Below are 15,814 nucleotides of genomic sequence, written 5' to 3' on the forward strand. Positions count from 1 at the left end.
CTTAGAGTGTAAGCTCCTTGAGGGTAGGGACCAATGTGAATGTACAATGTATATGTAAAGCGCAGCGTAAATTGACGGTGCTATATAAGTAAATGAAATAATAATAAAGGAATGAGCTTAAGGCATGGTTCACACTACTGAGAAGTGACTTTGATGCGGTTTACAGTGCGATTGTGTGGTGTAATTTTGATGCAATTTTGCATATTCTATGGGGCCAAGTGGAACCTTTTCCAAAATTGAAACATTTTGAGTCACATTGATTAGAATGGGTTCCATTGAAAACAATGAGATTTTCCTTGCAATGCGATTCTGTGCGACTCAAGACGCATCAGAATTTCCGCTAGTGTAAACCAGGTCTTAATCTGCAGATTGTGTTAGTTTAAGCACCCTGACAAGTTTAAAAATTTAACTAAAAATGTGTGTCTATGTAACTGCTTATTAACCCCTAGATTACCCTAATTAAAGTGATTGTAAACGATCAGCTTGTAAAACAAACCATTCAGTTTAAAATAGAATTGAAAGGCGAAAGATTTGTGTATAGATAAAAAAACATTATAAATGCCTTTTTTTATTTTTTTTACAAGTGATCATCACATTCCCTCTGTTCTCAGCTGCATAAGAGCTGGGAAAGAAGAAGCAGCAGTACACTGATCTTCCAAGTGAAAGGCTGTGCAGGGGGGAGGTGTGTGTGTGTGTGTGTGTGTGTGTGTGTGTGTGTGTGTGTGTGTGTGTGTGTGTGTGTGTCAGGACAAGTCTGACCATTGGAGGAGAGCACAATGAGTTCCCAGCATAGCTAGAGAACTGACCACGCTATGCTCTCCTGCTTAGTTTGGTTAGTTTTTAATAGGAAAGCAGAGGGATTGGCAGCAACACCAGGGATTTCACTTAACCTCCCTGACGGTATGATTATTTCAGATTTTAGGTGCTGAAAGCGGTACAATTATTTTGCATGGAATTTTGGCATTTTATATTGTAGGTCTGTAATTCTTAACAAAAACACACTTATATCTGTCCACCAAGAGTCTAGTAGATATCCCGGGTATGATGAAGTTTGAAACACAAAAACATAAATTGTAATATAATATATAAATAATAAAAAAAAATATAATAATAATAAAATACATTTCCCCACGATTCACTATCGCTCAATTCTGCAAGTGTTCTAATTTATTATTGCTGTTTTCTAGCTGGTCTAAAGCCACTTTTGACGTAAAGGGACACTTTTTGGTTGCTATGGACAATCTCCAGTTTCCAGGCAGAAAAAACATTATATATAATATAAAACTGCATGCAGGGCATTGGGGGCAAGAGGGGTGTGAAATAATTTCATACAGTACTGTAATCTGTAAGATTACAGTACTGTATGTATTATGATTTTTACTTTTTTTTTTTAATTTGCCGCCAGGCTCCGCCCCCGTGCGTCGCGACGCTTGCAGGAAACGGAGCCTGGCACAGAGAGGCTTCAGAGGAGACAGAGCCCACAGACAGCGCAGGGGGACATCGCAGGATCCTGGGAACAAGGTAAGTACAGTGCACCAGGATCCTGCAATGTAATCCCGAGTGTGGCTCGGGGTTACCGCTAATGGTGCAGAAATTTAACCCCGAGCCACACTCAGGAAAACCATCAGGGAGGCTACAGGAATCAATACAAAGAGGACAGGAGACTTTCTCATACAAGTACACGGTACAGCAAACCCATATCAGGAATATGAAATGTTGGGTTTACATATTCTTTAACTTCTTCTTCCCCTTCTCCCTCCAACTATTGTTTTTCTGTTGATTTTTTTTTTATTATTTCTCTTTCATTACCATTAATATTCAAACTTTTTTAGTTTTTTATTTGTTTTGGTTGTTCATTTTTTATTGTTGCATTAAAACAAAACGCAAAATTGAACAAAAATGCTTTGCTTCATTTGTAAAAACTAAACTTTGTAATGTTTTTTTTTTTTTTTTTTAGCAGAATCATCATTTTAACACTAGTGTAACACTAATCTATTTTAAACTCACGTTGGTCAAAAAGTACATTTCTTTTTTTGTTTATTTGTGTTAGATTTCATTGTATAAGGATTGGGGGGGGGGGGGGAATCATAAAAAGAGAGGTTTGTTTGTCTTAAATAAAAAAAAATAAAAAATTTAAATAATGACAAAGCTAGTGCCAAATAAACATGTCCACAGTAGAAATGTAAAAATTGCTCTGGTCCATAGGGGGGTGTGTGGGTGTGAGATCTGAAATGTTTAATTTGAATGCATTTTTAAAGATTGGTTAAACAAATTATAAAACAATTAATTATGCAACTGCTGAAATCTGGAGCAGATTTGCATGGCAACAAGTCAGTTTCTCTTTAATTTTCAAAGCTTAAAGCAGAACGTAACACCCCATCCCCTCACCCTCCTATGTTTTGCCCCCCCCCCCTAAGTTATCTTCAAAAACACATGTGATTCACTGTGTGGGTCACATACCCCAAGTCCTGCCGCCATCATCTTGGTCCTCTTCAAACAGCCAATTGTCGATGATGTGCCAGGCTTGGCCTACAGCCGCTTGGTGGGCCTAGTCCTGCAGCTGGGAGATGTGATGTGAGCATCCCAGGACTAGGGACACATCATTCTGGAGGAAAAATAAAAAAATTGAGTGTTAAGTCATGCTTTGAGGTGAACTAAACCCATCGTTTTAAAGTGGAAGTCCATACAAAAACTAAAATCCCTCCATCTATAGCCACCAACATTCTAACACTAACCTATCTAGCCCTGTAAAGATAAAATGAGCTTACATACCTTTTCTGCAGGCGATCCGACCCGATCTCCAGCGACAGAACCTCGGTAAATGTAACTTTTGCAGGGTAGATTAGTGGGCTTTTAAATTTGTGAAAAAAATAAATAATGTGATAAAGAACAAAATACATACACTGAATACTATAATTATTACAGGTTTTTGGAAATAGTGGTCCTTTTAACCCTCTCGCTGCCAGAGCTGTTTTTACTTTTTTGTGCATGCATTTAAAAAATAGTTTTATGCCTGAAGATTACATAAAACCCCAAACACATTATATATTTTCTGAAAGCAGACACCCTAGACTAGAGGAAAAAAATAGTGGTAGTTTTCCACAATGTTACGGCGAAGGTCTAGGAAATGCAAAATTGCAAAATTTAAGTTGGTAAGTTAATTTTAGGGCACACAGATGCAATAAATTACCCAATGTATTGGTAAAGTATAAATGATAGGATGCAACATGTTAAACTTTACATTTTCGTGTGCCCAAGAAATGGCGACAAACTTTAGTACCCTCTATTTTCTATACGTGGCACTTTAAAAGCCATTGGTTTAGCATTACAGAGGAGGTCTGGTGCTAGAAATATATTGCTGGCATGTACGGTGAAATGTATCACAATTGAAGTTTTTATGCTTAGTTACCCCCGACGCGTGTGTTTGTTTGTAGGTGCGTGGAGGTGGGGGGCTAAACATTTTTTGGGGGGATTTTATGTGCTTGGGTGTGACTTTTTTTAAATTTTTTACAATTACATTTTTTTTTTTTTTTTTTTACTTTTACTTTTTTTTCCATCACATAGGGGACAAAAAAGTGACAGTTTCTCTTTAATGAGACATTTGGGGTCTGCATTGCATTACAAACATTCCTGGCCATACTAGCCGGGAAAAACGACGGGGACCCGGAAGTGAAGTCGAACACATTGCTCCTGGTTCACCAACAAGAAGGGGAGTAGAGAGGCTGCTCGGCTCCCTCCCCCCCTACCCAGTGGCACCCGATATGCCGATCCTGGGCCCGCAGATGGGCAAGCAGAACCCGGGATACATGGCGGGGGGGGGAGGTTGAAAGCAATCCGGCGTTGCCAGAGGTGCTAGACTGCTTTCATCTGACAGACATCTGCCTGCTTGTCAGATTTACACGCAATCCCAGTGGCTGCAACCACACCATCTGTCAAAGTATATGTGCATATATTAGTGTGCACTGCACAATGTTAATAAGGCTTTGAATTGATTTTGTTTTTTTGTTTTTTTTGACAGGTGGTAAATGTTGATCTTACTCACATTGAAAGCAGGGCAAATGACCTTGTGAGGTCAGAAAAAAATGTACAGTTGGTACTTGGACAGCTTGTAGATGAGTAAGTAAACAAACAATAAATCACAGGCTGGCCAGAAAAACATTTGTCTTATCTGACCGTTAACTTGTATGACAGTTATTTTTATTCTTGAAAAATAAACTGTTTGATATCGGTTGGACCGATTGTCCAAGATCATTGTCAGGGTGACAGGTTATGGAGGCATTATAACATCTGTGAAAAATCTTCTTCACCTCTAGCACAGAACAGTGTACAGGTTTCAGAAAAATCATTACATTTTAGCAATCCTTACATTTTTTAAATGGCATTACAAATTTAAAACTGTTCCCATTACCTTTTAAAGATTGTTAAACTTTAGGAGTACATTTTTTAAATGTCATTACAAATTTAAACCCATTCTCATTACCTGTCCCCAAAACTTTTATCTTCGTCTGTTCAGACAAAAATTCATTCTGCTTATTGCCACTCATATGTTTGGTTTTAATATTATCATCATTATATTATTATTAATAAAGTAACAGTGGTTTGGCTCAGTTTTTGGCTTCAGGTAAGCTTGAAAGGCTAGCCATACAGATTTCTCTCATTTATCCCGTGAGCTGAATGAGCAAAAGTCATGGAATCTCCACTCTTGCATTCAGACAGCAACAACATCCGCTGCTGATAGAATGCAGTCACTGTTTGGCTGCTAATTTTCTTCCTGGCTCAGTTGATTTTTACATAGACTTTTTTTGAGCTGGTTGGTGCTTACACACCCAATTACGGCTCAAATTTTGTCTGATTCAGCAGAAATCGGCTGAAATTCAAGCTGTGTATGGCCAGGTTAAAGCTACACTTACATTGATTATTTTGTTAGAAGTAAAAATTATTCTGATAAACAGATTTTTATTCATTCTGGGGAAATGTGGCACTCATGTATAAATACAAGCATCTAGTGCCTGTTCTGTCAGTAGTAGCTTGTTAGCTTTTTAATATGCTGCAGAAAACTGATAGCTGTTCATTTGATTGGGTGACAATCATTTTACCAATGCTATCTTTGAGCTTTTGTATGGAAATCTTCCTCCTTGGCCTGTATAAAATTTAATTGACCTTGCTATATAGACTTGACAAGTGCTGACCCCTGTCCTATGAAAGCATCATGCAGGCTGATAAGTAGGTGGTGCTTGGGACAACAGGTAGGTTATAAAAATTTGAGTCTCCAGAGCAAATTAAAAATTCATCTTAGATATGGACAAGTGACTAGAGAAGCTTTCCTGAGCAAGAGACGTAATATTTGTCATCTTGTGGTGCCTACTTAGGTAGTTTTTTAGTTTTAGAGTTTTGAAGAAGCAGTGTGGCCAGTGTTATAGGCTAAGTTCACCACATCGGTTGTTTGCCAGTTCGCTGAACAGCGAACAATTTGGGGTGTTCGCGGCAAATTCGAAAGCCACAGAACACCCTTTAAAAGTCTATGGGAGAAATCAGAAGTGCTAATTTTAAAGGCTTATATGCAAGTTATTGTCATAAAAAGTGTTTGGGGACCTGGGTCCTGCCCCAGGGGATATGGATCAATGCAAAAAAAGTTTTAAAAACAGCCGTTTTTCCAGGAGCAGTGATTTTAATAATGCTTAAAGTGAAACAATAAAAGTGTAATATCCCTTTAAATTTCGTATCTGGGGGGTGTCTATAGTGTGCCTGTAAAGGGGCGCATGTTTCCTGTGTTTAGAACAGTCTGACAGCAAAATGACATTTCAAAGGAAAAAAGTCATTCAGGCCCTTCAGGTCTGGTATGGATATTAAGGGGAACCCCGGCCAAAATAAAAAAAAAAAAAATGGCATGGGGTCCCCCTCAAAATCTATACCAGACCCTTCAGGTCTGGTATGGGTTTTAAGGGGAACCCCGCGCCAATTTTTTTTTAAAAAATGGCGTGGGGTCTCCCCAAAAATCCATACCAGACCCTCATCCGAGCACACAACCTGGCAGGCCGCAGGAAAAGAGGGGGGGACGAGAGAGCGCCCCCCCCCCTGAACCGTACCAGGCCACATGCCCTCAACATTGGGAGAGTGCTTTGGGGTAGCCCCCCAAAACACCTTGTCCCCATGTTGATGGGGACAAGGGCCTCATCCCCACAACCCTTGCCCGGTGGTTGTGGGGGTCTGCAGGCGGGGGGCTTATCGTAATCTGGAAGCCCACTTTAACAAGGGGACTCCCAGATCCCAGCCTTCCCCCCTGTGTGAAATGGTAAGGGGGTCCCCCTACCATTTCACAAAAAAACTGTCAAAAATGTTAAAAATGACAAGAGACAGTTTTTGACAATTCCTTTTAAATGCTTCTTCTTCCTTCTATCTTCCTTCGGTTTCTTCCTCTGGTATTCTCATCCGGCATCTTCCTCCGCGGCACCGGCGTCTTCTTCCCTTCGTCTTCTGGGCCGCTCCGCATCCAGCATGATAAGATGGGAGGCTCCCGCTGTGTGACGCTTCTCCTCATCTGACGGTTCTTATATAACGAAGGGCGGGGCCACCCGGTGACCTCGCCCCCCTCTGACGCACGGGGACTTTCCTGTGGCATTCCCCGTGACGTCAGAGGGGACGGACAGGGAAGTCAACGTACGTCAGACGGGGCGGGGTCACCGGGTGGCCCCGCCCTCCGTTATATAAGAACCGTCAGAAGAGGAGAAGCGTCACACAGCGGGAGCCTCCCATCCTATCATGCTGGATGCGGAGCGGCCCAGAAGATGAGGGGAAGAAGACGCCGGCGCCACGGAGGAAGATGCTGGACGAGAACACCGGAGGAAGAACCAGAAGAAACCGAAGGAAGATAGAAGAAAGAAGCATTTAAATAAAGGAATTGTCAAAAACTCTTGTCTTTTTTAACATTTTTGACAGTTTTTTTGTGAAATGGTAGAGGTACATTTGTACCCCCTTACCATTTCACACAGGGGGGAGGGCCGGGATTTGGGGGTCCCCTTGTTAAAGGGGGCTTCCAGATTCCGATAAGCCCCCGCCCGCAGACCCCCACAACCACCGGGCAAGGGTTGTGGGGATGAGGCCCTTGTCCCCATCAACATGGGGACAAGGTGTTTTGGGGGGATACCCCAAAGCACCTTCCCAATGTTGAGGGCATGTGGCCTGGTACGGTTCAGGGGGGGGTGCTTTCTCGTCCCCCCCCCCTCCTTTTCCTGCGGCCTACCAGGTGGGGAATTCCCATGCCGTTTTTATCAATGAACTTTTATGTGTATTGTCGGACCGGCAATTCATTATAGCCGCGAGTAGTTTTAAATGGCTTTTTTTCCTTTGAAATGTAATTTTGCTGTCAGACTGTTCTAAACACGGGAAGCATGCGCCACTTTACAGGCATACTATAGACACCCCCAGGTACAAAATTTAAAGGAATATTACACTTTTATTGTTTCATTTAAGCATTATTAAAGTCACTGCTCCTGAAAAAACGGCTGTTTTTAAAACTTTTTTTTGCGTTGATATATGTCCCCTGGGGCAGGACCCAGGTCCCCAAACGCTTTTTATGACAATAACTTGCATATAAGCCTTTAAAATTAGCACTTTTGATTATTCATGTTCGTGTCCCATAGACTTTAACGGTGTTCGCGTGTTCCAACGAATTTTCTGCCTGTTCCCATGTTCTGGTGCGAACCGAACAGGGGGGTGTTCGGCTCATCCCTACCATTGATATACCTCTGTTGCAATAAATAATAATCTTTCTCTGTCTTTTAGGACAGACCTTACCTCAGCCTCCAGCCTCCTGTAGATCATTCCTCCATAACCTGTACTGAAATTTGGTATTTGGGACGGAAAAACCATAAGGTCCAGTTCACACCATAGAAACGCAGTCCAGATGCTTTCCAGATGCTTTTCTGCATGCGTGTTTTTGACGCATTTTTGATGCGTTCCAGTGCATTTTTTTGATGCAGAAAAAAAACGCACTGGACTGCATGTGGTGTGAACTGGCTCTTACACGTCAGTAGTTCACCAGCTGACCTCATTGCACCTTGTAACCTTATTAGGGGTGTCTCATACTCAGTCCGGGATTTTATAGATGGATAAGATCCATTTTATTGATGTCGATGTATGTTTTTAACTAATCGGTGTTAATACATTTTGTAAAAATCATTTTGGTTTGTTATTTGTGAGCACCTCTAAAGTCCACTGACTGAGTGTTGGAATTTTTATTGTAAAGGCTAAATTCACTTAATAATAAAATGAATGCACATAAATTTGCAGGAAAACGTGCATTTTTTTTCCCAGGTGCCTGCAAAGCATTGCACCCGTGATCAGACAGTTCTGTAACTTGGCTACATGCTTTGCTCTAAATATAGATGTAACATGCTAAAGCTGGAGTTCACCTTTAACCACTTTATATTGGGTATGTTTTACAGCCGAAACAAAATATATATATATATTTTTTTTTAAATTGTCTGTCTTTTTTTGTTTATAGCGAAAAAAATCAAAACGTAGAAGTGATCAAATACCACTAAAAGATAGCTCTATTTGTGGGAAAAAAAGGACATTGGGTACAATGTCACACGACGCAATTGTCAGTTAAAATAACGCAGTGCCGTATCACAAAAGATGGCCTGGTCATGAAGGGAGTAAAACCTTCCAGGGCTGAAGTGGTTAAAGAAGGTTTTTTTAAGTAACCATTTACTGTATGACCCCCATGCAATCAGCTGCACTCTGCAACACACTGGTAAAATATATATATATATATATATATATATATACACACACAAATGACTTCATTCTTCTAAACTCGATTTTAAAGACTTTTAATCAAATTATACTTCACAAGAATCAGTAGGCAGCTTACCATTAGTACAGTATTTCTTGCCTTAAATAGAAAAAAAAACCCTGCTGCTCCCAGGCTCAATCATATGACCTAAGGGCCCTTTCACACTGGAGCGGGGACGGCATCGGCGGTAAAACGCCGCTATTGTAAGCGCCGCTTACCGTCGGTATTTGGCCGCTAGCGGGGTGGTTTTACCACCCGCTAGCAGCCGAGAAATGGTTAAAAACCACCGCAAAGCGCCTCTGCAGAGGCACTTTGCTGGCGGTATAGCTGCGCTGTCCCATTGATTTCAATGGGCAGGAGCGGTGAAGGAGCGGTATACACTCCGCTCCTTCTCCGCTCCGAAGATGCTGCTAGCAGGACTTTTTTTCCCGTCCTGCTAGCGCACCGCTCCAGGGCTTTCACACTGGAGACACAGCAGCGCCTGTTTCGGGTTGGTTTGCAGGCGCTATTATTAGCGCAATAGCGCCTGCAAACCGCCTCAGTGTGAAAGGGCCCTAAAGCTCAGAAAATATTGCATTGTCTTGGCACAGTTTAATTGGAGTTTGATGATATCAGTCTGCACAGAGTCTCTTGCTTTCATTAAGGCATACCTTGTCTTATAAACTTGCAGTGGGAGGAGGCTCTCCAAGGCACAATTGCTGTGTAACATTAATGTGCAGAACCCAACCCTTCATATGTAACAGGCAAATACGACTGTCCCTGTGTGCATATGTATTTGCAAGCTATAAAAAGAAGGATTTTAAAATATTAACACACATCAAAATAAGACTATTTACATTAGTTGAATCTCTAAAAACATGAAATCATATTTCTCATATAAATCTTGTCTTTGAATAATTTTGCAAGTGTCAAAACCCTAACCCATATTTCTTGCTTTATTAGCAACTATCTGGACCAAATAGCAGAAGAAGTTAATGATAAACTGCAGGAAGCCGGCCAAGTGACTATATCAGAACTCTGCAAGACATACGACCTCCCTGGAGACTTTCTGACAGAGGTGATAAAGTACTCAGCCAGAACCGTATTTCAATAGCTCTGTACTTTTCTTTCATTATTACTACTGCATTCGAACATAAATCGGCTAGACGTCCTGGTTCACTTTCAGAGTAAATGTAAAACAAATCCTGAACATATTTAGTATATTAATTTCATCAAATCATTTAGATTTAAAGTGGACCTAAAGGTTCAAGTTTTTTTTTTTTTTTTTTTTTACCTTAATACATTCTATGACAGACATGACATTCTCAGATGGGCTAGATCTGGCCCTTTCTCATATATTTACCATAAGAATCTTTTCCTGTTTTTTCAGAAAATGTATCAGAATTTCCAGTAATTGCTAAAACTTGTTTTGCTTTTTTAAAGAGTGCAGAAGGGTTGAAACCTCTGTCAGGATTTTACTGTTGGCATTGTCCCTGGTGTGATTCTGCTCACTATCTGTGTGGTCATTAGGATAGGAAGCAAGGAGAGGTCTTTCCTGTTAGCGAAACTTACAGCAATAAAAACCTGGCCAAGATTGTATGCCTATAAACCCTTGGTCGGGTTTGATGTCATCAATGTGACCTGGCACATGCCACAGTCACTTTTTAGTTCTGTGTATCTGTGTTCTTGTTGGATCTAAATAATTTTAGCCTCATAGTTCTGCTCTACTAGATACGGTATGTTAAGGAAAGTAATTTCAGATGTTATTTTACCTCTATTTTACTCTGGAGTGTGTTTTCACTATGGGTCAATTTTACACATTTTTAATCCATAGGCACTGTCAAGGAGACTTGGCAGTATTGTTCAAGGGAAAATTGACCAAAGCAACAAGGGTGTGATTTATACAGAGGCCTTTGTATCTCGTCACAGAGCGCGTATTCGTGGTCTTTTTACAGCTATAACAAGGTAAGAATGTATTTAATTTTATATTTTGTTGATGGTTTTAGCCACAACTATAATGTAGGTACAGGTTTTTTTTTTGTTTTTTTGGGGCGATGCTACATTTTTATTTGTTTTTAAAAATACATAGTGTACATTTTGTGATGTTTCCAGTCCATCTTTACAGGGACTCTTTAAAGAGTTTGTCTTTATTAAATATGTATAAATGCCGTGCTATACTAGTACTCACTGGTCAAATCAATATTAGTACAATTATTAATATATACAGACATGCAATGTGAAAATAACGAATAAGTACGAACCTGGTAGCGAAAGGGTTAAAGCCCACTTCCTGGATGCGGCATATATGTGTTACGTGGTCATAAAAGGGGTTAGACGTCACTCTGATTTTGCTGATACAGAATGTATATTTGTTCCTGGTCCTGATGCCACAGGATCAGCAAGATAGCCAGGCAACTAGCAATATGAAAATAAAGTCAGTGATAACAGTTACATGTTTATTCCTCCAAGCAAAAGTGTCTTTATTAAATATATATATATATAAATGCTGCGCTATACTAGTACTCATTGGTCAAATCAATATTAGTACAATTATTAATTATACAAACACGATGTGAAAACTATAAGTGAGTAAAGTGCTATAGTGCTTATGACACAATGCAATATTACTGTTCAAAATAAATCAAAATTAAATATTAAATCATAAAGTCCATCAAACATGCTCCAAAAATTGCAGTGGTTAATAAAGTACTTGTGACTCAATGCAATAATATTGTTCAAAAATAAATCAAATTTCATATTAAATCATAAATTCCTTTACAAACATGATCCAAAACTTGCAGTGGTGTTCCAAACGTGTTAGTAGGAGGCAGCAGCTGGTCTGTTTGGATGGGGAGGACACACAATCTCAGCGATTTATTGCTCATATTAGAGTGGTGTACTGAAGCACCTGTACATTGTAAATACCCTGCAAGTTTTGGATCATGTTTAAATAGACTTTATGATTTAATATGACATTTCTCTTTCGTTCATTGACGGACACAGCTCCATTAATCTTGACTGTAGGGTTATTACGCCACCTTCAGGAGAGGACTAGGCAGAACATGCATTACATGTGAAAAACAACAGAACTGTACAGCTCCGCCCAGGGGGCACGCCCTCTGGCAATAACTCCTCAACCTGCTTTCTGCAGCTCAGTTTTTTTCTGCCTAGTGAAGGAGAAGAACTTAGGCTCCCTGTCGGGACCATCATCCTGGGGATTTTTTTTCTGGATTTTTGCCTTTTGCGCAAGATTTTAAGATCCTGTGATCTTCTATCAACAGCCGGCTGGGTGACAGGCTGGATAATATAGATCCTTGTAGTCTCCCCAGCCTGGCTATCGAGCATGTGCAGGCCCTAGCTACGCGCTGGGTCGGCCACGACAGGCTCCAGGGGCGACCGGTGAGCGCAATGCTCCAGGGCACACATATGACCGGACTACGGATGTCTTTGTCACAGTGTGCTGTGTCCCTCAGCCACCCCGTACTGCTCGGGTGTGGGTCTGTGATGGGATGGTAAGTACTCTTCCTGTCTCGGCAGGACAGAGCAGCTGGGCATTCCCTGGGGAGGTCGATTAGGGGGTCCCTCCCCCTCCCGGTGGGGGATGCTGCATAAATGGGCTGTAGTGCGGTGTGTATACCTGAGCCAGGGTTCCGCCGGGAGCTCTAAACCTTGATTGGGGGCTGCGCTGGCTGTCTGTGTCCCTCTACTGTCATCTGTCTCTCTGGATGTCTGTGGGCTCTGCTTATGCTGCCGCCATAGCACTGACCGCCGCCATTATCTCTGCATTTTCTGTGTACAGCAGTGATCGTCAGCCTCTGTGAGAAGCATGGTCGGCGGCCATTTTCCCTGTGTTTTTTCTTCTGTAGAGGGTGCCCGGTGGCCATTTTCTTGTAGCCTCAGCGTGGTTTTTCCCCGCAGCGCTGGTTCCTGTGCTCAGAACAGCACAGTTTTTGTTCCTGGACACTTGTGAGCTGACACAGGATACAGCCATCAGCAGCAGCATGGCACAGCACTCGATCAGGGTGGTGAGTCCTGCGGTGGGGGCCCCTCAGTCTGTAGCAGCTAGGAGGGTGGGATTGAGCACCTTGTCCTAAGTCCCCAAGGGTGGCAGACAGGGTGGGTCAGCATGACGTCAGAAGCGGGCGTTTCTTCCCCAGACCTCCTTGCAATTGCAACCGGCTCGCCTGCATGTAGTACAGTGCCTTTGGACGCTTTGTCAGCGGTCCTTGAAACGTTCGTTGCCAGGGTGGAGGCAGCGTGCGGGTGCAAGGGGGTAAGAAACTGCCCCTGCCCCCCCCCCGTCCTTCGCGGAGAGCTCTGATTCAGACTCGGGCCCGAAGTGACTGGCGGCCCCGGTTCTGATGTGTCAGAGGACACTGACCAGGACCGATCAGACAGTGACGATGAAATCTTCTTCCTGGAAGATATACCATCGTACGTTGCAGGCTTATATCTCCATGTGTGAGGAGATGGGGTGGCGCCCACGCACCTATTCCGTGGCCAGGATCCTGCTGTACTTACAGCGAGGAGTGGACCAAAAGTTAGCCTTGAGCACCGTCAAGGGTAGGATATCAGCCTTGGCTGTTTTTTTCCAACGACCCCTGGCGTCTCACTCTTTGGTAAGCACTTTTGTACAAGGGGTTTGGCATGTAGTCTCTCCGGTACGTCCACCCCTATCTCCGTGGGATCTGAGCCTGGTGCTTCAGAAACAGCCGTTTGAAAGCATCCTTCCTTTCTGCCGAAGGTGGTTTCGGCCTGCCACCTCAGTGAAGACATTGTGTTACCATCTCTGTGTCCTAAGCCGACGCATCCTAAGGAGGTGGCCCTCCATTCCCTGGATGTGGCCCGGGCTCTAAGGGTATATCTGCCTGCCACGGCTCCCTTCCGGAAGTCAGATTCTCTGTTCGTTTCGGTGGCTGGTCCGAAAAAAGTGCTGGCGGTCTCGTCGACCACCATTTCCAGGTGGATCAGACAGATCGTGGTCCAGGCTTACACCTTGAAGGGGCAGGTGCCCCCCTTTCCTGTCACGGCCCATTCCTCCAGGACAATTGGGACCTCTTGGGCTTTCCGACATCAAGTGTCAGTCTCCCAGGTGTGTTTGGCGGCGACTTGGTCGTCCGTTCACACTTTTATAAAGGTGATGTAAACGCATCTTCAGATGCCTGCTTTGGCCGCAAAGTTTTTTAGTCGGCCGTGTAATAGTTGCATTTTACACCCTTTCCTTTTGTTAGATAAAGTTACATTTTGTCAGTGCATTCTGATGCATATGTTGACTGCAAGTTCTGCTGCGGTTGGTTCAGGTGGTGACTCCTCCGTTGGGGAGCACCTCTGGTTGTGGGTGAAGTTATGTTTGCTGTTCTCAAACCTCGTTATGACACTGCTTGGGGACGTCCCTACGGTCAAGATTAATGGAGCTGTGTCCGTTAATGAACGAAAGAGAAAATAGGATTTTTGTACTCACGCTAAAATCCTTTTCTATGAAGTTCATTGATGGACACAGCACCCACCTCTCCTATTGGTTTACGTTATACTGCTTGTTGACATACTGAACTGCAAGATGGAAGGCTGAGGGGTTATTGCCAGAGGGACCGCCCCCTGAGCGGAGCTGTACAGTTCTGTTGTTTTTTACATGTAATACATGTTCTGCCTAGTCCTCTCCTGAAGGTGGCAAAATAACCCTACGGTCAAGATTAATGAAGCTGTGTCCGTCAATGAACTTCAGAGAGAAGGATTTTACGGTGAGTACAAAAATCCTATTTTTTAAATTTATTTTAAACATTATAATTGCATTGAGTCACAAGCACTATAGCACTTTATTAACCACTGCAAGTTTTGGAGCATGTTTGATGGACTTTATAATTTAATATGTAATTTTGATTTATTTTGAACAGTAATATTGCATTGTGTCATAAGAACTATAGCACTTTACTCGCTTATAATTTTCACATCGTGTGCTTATATAATTAATGATTGTACTAATATTGATTTGACCAATGAGTACTAGTATAGCGCTGCATTTATATATAGATATATATATTTAATAAAGACACATTTGCTTGGAATAAAGGAATAAACATGTAACTGTAATCACTGACTTTATTTTCATATTGCTAGTTGCCTGGCTATCTTGCTGATCATGTGGCATCAGGACCAGGAACAAACATACATTCTGTATCAGCAAAATCAGAGTGACGTCTAACCCCTTTTATGGCCACGTAACACATATATGCCGCATCTGGGAAGTGGGCTTTAACCCTTTCGCTACCAGGTTCGTACAGACCTGACAGCGGGGGTTATACACACAGCCACCGGGGGTATGTGTATATTTGACAAGCCAACTTCTGGCTGTCAGATGGAAGCAGTCTGGTGCTTCTGCCAGCACTAGTTTGCTAAAACAACCCCCCCATGTATACTGGGCTCTGTTTGCCACCAGGTAGAGGGGAGGGAGCTGAGAAGATATGTGTCGGCTCTCCTTCCTTTCTTCTTGCTAGCCCAGAAGCAACATGTAAACCATCACTTCAAGGTCTCCATGTCCATTTCCCCAGCCAGCATGGCCAGGAAAGAAACTATTGCAGTGCAATCTGCACTGCATTTGAATTCTTTGGAGCATAGGATAGACACCCTGGGTCTAAAACTCTTAATAAAGGTAATCTGTGACCAAAAAATCCTCACATAGGGGACTTTTTGTGATTAAAAAAACACGTGGTTTTTTTTTTCCAACTGTGAAAAAATGAAAGTTGCACCCAAGCACATAAACCCCCCTCCCCCCACCCCCACATTCCCACATATACGTAAATGCACACATCGGGGACGTCTTTGCACAAAAACGCCAATTTCGATACATGTTCCATATCACCACTCACACTGGAGTGAGAGCAATATTTCTAGCACCAGACCCCTTCCGTAACGCTCAGTGACACCTCTGGGTCTTCTACTAATGATTGTGACTCAGGGTAACGGGATCCCGATCGCTGTGGTAGCCTCTGATTGGCTGTCACAGTGATTATCTATTCTGTAGCCCGCCCCTGTGTTGTGCTA

At 42.5% G+C, this 15,814-nt stretch overlaps 1 protein-coding gene across 1 annotated transcript in view; it reads left to right on the top strand.

Moving 5' to 3' along the window:
- Positions 1 to 15,814, top strand: part of UFL1 (UFM1 specific ligase 1) — a 121,193-nt gene that overhangs the window by 17,794 nt on the left and 87,585 nt on the right. Inside the window, exons 4-6 of the mRNA XM_073626964.1 lie at positions 4,019 to 4,116; positions 9,740 to 9,854; positions 10,611 to 10,741. Coding sequence (XP_073483065.1) covers positions 4,019 to 4,116; positions 9,740 to 9,854; positions 10,611 to 10,741 — 344 coding nt within the window. The remainder of the gene's footprint in view (positions 1 to 4,018; positions 4,117 to 9,739; positions 9,855 to 10,610; positions 10,742 to 15,814) is intronic.

The sequence above is a fragment of the Aquarana catesbeiana genome, linkage group LG04 (assembly GCF_042186555.1).
Source record: "Aquarana catesbeiana isolate 2022-GZ linkage group LG04, ASM4218655v1, whole genome shotgun sequence".
Taxonomy (NCBI): Eukaryota; Metazoa; Chordata; class Amphibia; order Anura; family Ranidae; genus Aquarana; species Aquarana catesbeiana.